At 40.2% G+C, this 3036-nt stretch overlaps 1 protein-coding gene across 1 annotated transcript; it reads left to right on the forward strand.

Annotated features, from left to right (window-relative positions):
* Positions 1-137: 137 nt before the first annotated feature.
* On the forward strand, positions 138-2697 carry LOC121938289 (nebulette-like). Its single transcript, XM_042481555.1, has 4 exons — positions 138-283; positions 1134-1244; positions 2037-2147; positions 2399-2697. The coding sequence occupies exons 1-4, from the start codon at positions 203-205 to the stop codon at positions 2582-2584; spliced, it is 489 nt and encodes a 162-aa protein (XP_042337489.1). The 5' UTR covers positions 138-202; the 3' UTR covers positions 2585-2697.
* Positions 2698-3036: the final 339 nt, after the last annotated feature.

Below are 3036 nucleotides of genomic sequence, written 5' to 3' on the forward strand. Positions count from 1 at the left end.
GACACTTAAAGGAGCATTTCGCCCTTTAGTTCAGCGGCAGAGCGTGATTTCAAAGGCTCGGAGGACACAGTTAGTCCCGGCACAAATCCTAAAAAAAGGCTTCAGTTTTTCAGATATTCGTCTCTAAATAACGAAATCTGACCATGTTTCAACTTGCTGTTGTTCCCTTCAGAACAAGTACAAGCAGAGCGGGAAGAAGTCCATGTCGTCCAGTTTGTACGCTCAGCTGCCGCAGACGGCCGAGACGCAGCTCGCCGCCAAGATGTCCGACCTGCAGAGCGAGGTGAAAAACACACACACACACAAACACACACACACACACACACACACACATCTGCAACAACATGAACACGAGAGCACAGAGTTTGATGTTCAGGGTTCATGAAAAACCTGGAAAATCATGGAATTTACAAGAAGCAATTTCTGTGCCTGGAATAATTAATGTACCCTGAAAGTTTTGGAAAAATCATGGAAAATTCACAAACCTGTATGATGACACATGAGGTGTTAAGGGTGGACGGTTCACCTTTAGAAATTTGAAAATCAAACAATAATTTCTGTTTTTCGCCATTTCTGGCTGTGATAAATGGTAACATTTTTGGTTATTTTTAAAAGAGAACATGCCTTTACATCGGCGACCTGCTGCTTTGGAAGGCTTGTTTTCTTTAACAACCACCAAAAATGTTTAAAGAAAAAAAAAACAGCAATACTTTTAAAACATAAAATCACTACATTTTTTTTGCTGTAAGAATAGCCAAAATAATGATAATCTCTAAAAAAGCCAAATATTTAAAGAAAAAAAATCAACAATATTTTTAAGCAAAAAAAAAATCTCACTGCATTTTTTTCTTTAAAAAATCACAAAAAAAATTTAAAAGCTAAAGAAAAACAGCAATAATATTTTTAAAGCAAAAAATATTTAAAAAAAAAAAAAAAAAATTAAAGAAAGCATGCCGTCCAAACCTGTCAGCATGTTTTCTTTAATGATCAGCAGTAAAAAAAAAAAAAAAAAAAACATTTAAAGTTGTACGCCCCTCCCTAAAGCCAAAATAAAAAATATGTATTGTTTTTAAAATTTAAGTATATTGTAAAAATGTGTTTGAGCCGTGGATGTTGTCTGTCTTTCTGTCCAGAGTAAATACAAAGAGGACGGCATCAAGAGTCTCTCTCAGAGCTTCTACTCTCAGCTTCCAGAAACTGCAGAGACGCAGTTCGCCAAAAGTGTCTCTGAGCTGCAGAGCGAGGTTTGTTTCTGACGTTTCATCGGATTCGAGCTCAGAGCCTTCCCGCTGTGAGCCGTAGCACCACCCCAAATACTTTCACTGCCAAGTTTAGCTCAATTTATGGTCGTCAGTTCTGGTCTTTTCACTTTAACAACTCGTTAATGAGAAAACTGCACGCGTGAGCGTTGTGGCTGTGACGCTGCTGCAGAGCTTCCTGCTGCTTCTGAAACTGTCAGCTGCTGCATTGTCAGCATCACGGTCCTGAGTGAGAAGTGCAAGTGAGAAACAATTAATAAAAAAAAAATTTTCATGTGTGAAATAAATAAAAAAATAATTTTTTGGGGACGAAAAAAAAACTGGCAAGAAAAAAAAAAGGGGGGCGAGAATTTTTGTGGGGAAAAAATGGCAAAATATTTTTTTTCTTGCAAAAAACAAAAAATCTCACCAGCAAGAAAACCAACAAACTGACCACTGACCAGCAGCTCAGATGCGCCTGACCAGCATTGCTCGTGCAGGCGGTGAGGCAGCTCTGACATGTTAACACGGGCGCCGAGAAAAACCCCGACAGGTTTTTTGACGCTGGCGCTGCTCACGCGGGCGGTGTGGACTGTGACTCTGTAAACTGCATTAAAAATAACCTCCCCACAGTGTTTTATTGACACCTGCATGCAGAGCAAAAACAACACGTTTTGCAATTTTTTCTTCACCTAAAGACCAAAAAACCTGGCTAAAATGATGTGAGCAGCAGCGGAGTGTAACACCTGCGCTCACAGAGAGAGCGGCGTGCCGGCTAACAGCTGATCTCCTCCTCAGGCCAAATACAAGGAGGCGAGCAGGAAGGAGGCGAGCAGCTGTCTGTACCACCAGCTCCCTCAGACTCTGGAGACGCTCCACGCTAAAGAGGCGACTGAGCTGCAGAGTCAGGTACAACACACACACACACACACCTCAGAGGACGTGTTAGTAAAACAAACGCAGCGTGAGGACGCTCTGTGGGGGTTCGTGTCTTATTTTCTGCCTTCTTTTGCATCTGCAGCTGATGCACAAATCCTGCTGCTGTCAGCGTCCTTTGTCTTCAAGTCAAGTTGTTAATGAACGTTAAAGCTTTTGTTAAGTTTTGGTGTAACCAGGTGTCAGTCCAATGTCTGTCCTTTTGTCCCCTGCGTCCTCTGCAGGTAAAGTATAAAGAGGGAGGCAAGAAGGAGCTGAGCACCAACCTGTACTCAGCGCTGCCCGAGACCGAGGAGATGAAGCTCGCTAAAGCCGTCATGGAGCTTCAGAGTGAGGTGGGTGGACGTTTACGAGGAGAGGTCACCACCGTGGTTCAGGTTCTCAGGTGGAGAAACATCCTAAAATCCTAGATATGTACTTAAATCATACAAATCTCCTAAAATCGTAAAAACCTCCAAAATTCCTCGAAACTTCCTAAAATCCTAGAAATGTCCCAAAATCCTAAAACCATTCTAAAATCAAAAGAAACACCCTCAAGTCGTGGAAACTTCCTAAAATCATAGAAACTTCTAAAATTATAAAAAAGAAACCCATCTAAACATCTAAAAACATCCTAAAGTCCTAAAAATCCTTTAAATGTCCCAACATCCAAAAATTGTATTAAAATCCTAGAAACGTATGAAAATCCTCAAAAATCTTAAAAACTTAGAAACATCCTAAAATCATAGAAATGTCTTAATTCAGTAATCTGAGAAATGTGTGAAAATCCCAAAAAAACGTAAAAATCGTTAAAATCATAGAAACATTCTATAATCCTAAAAATGTCCTAAAATTTTAGGTGGATGTTCTCAACTGTGATTTG

Source organism: Plectropomus leopardus, unplaced genomic scaffold (assembly GCF_008729295.1).
Source record: "Plectropomus leopardus isolate mb unplaced genomic scaffold, YSFRI_Pleo_2.0 unplaced_scaffold29067, whole genome shotgun sequence".
Classification (NCBI taxonomy): Eukaryota; Metazoa; Chordata; class Actinopteri; order Perciformes; family Serranidae; genus Plectropomus; species Plectropomus leopardus.

What these genes read in the sequence shown, in the direction of transcription:
- LOC121938289 (XM_042481555.1), top strand. Translation starts at nt 203, where the DNA reads ATGTCGTCCAGTTTGTACGCTCAGCTGCCGCAGACGGCCGAGACGCAG. An exon ending in TGTCCGACCTGCAGAGCGAG is followed by an intron (nt 284 to 1,133) that starts GTGAAAAACACA and finishes CTTTCTGTCCAG; the next exon opens with AGTAAATACAAAGAGGACGG. An exon ending in CGACTGAGCTGCAGAGTCAG is followed by an intron (nt 2,148 to 2,398) that starts GTACAACACACA and finishes CGTCCTCTGCAG; the next exon opens with GTAAAGTATAAAGAGGGAGG.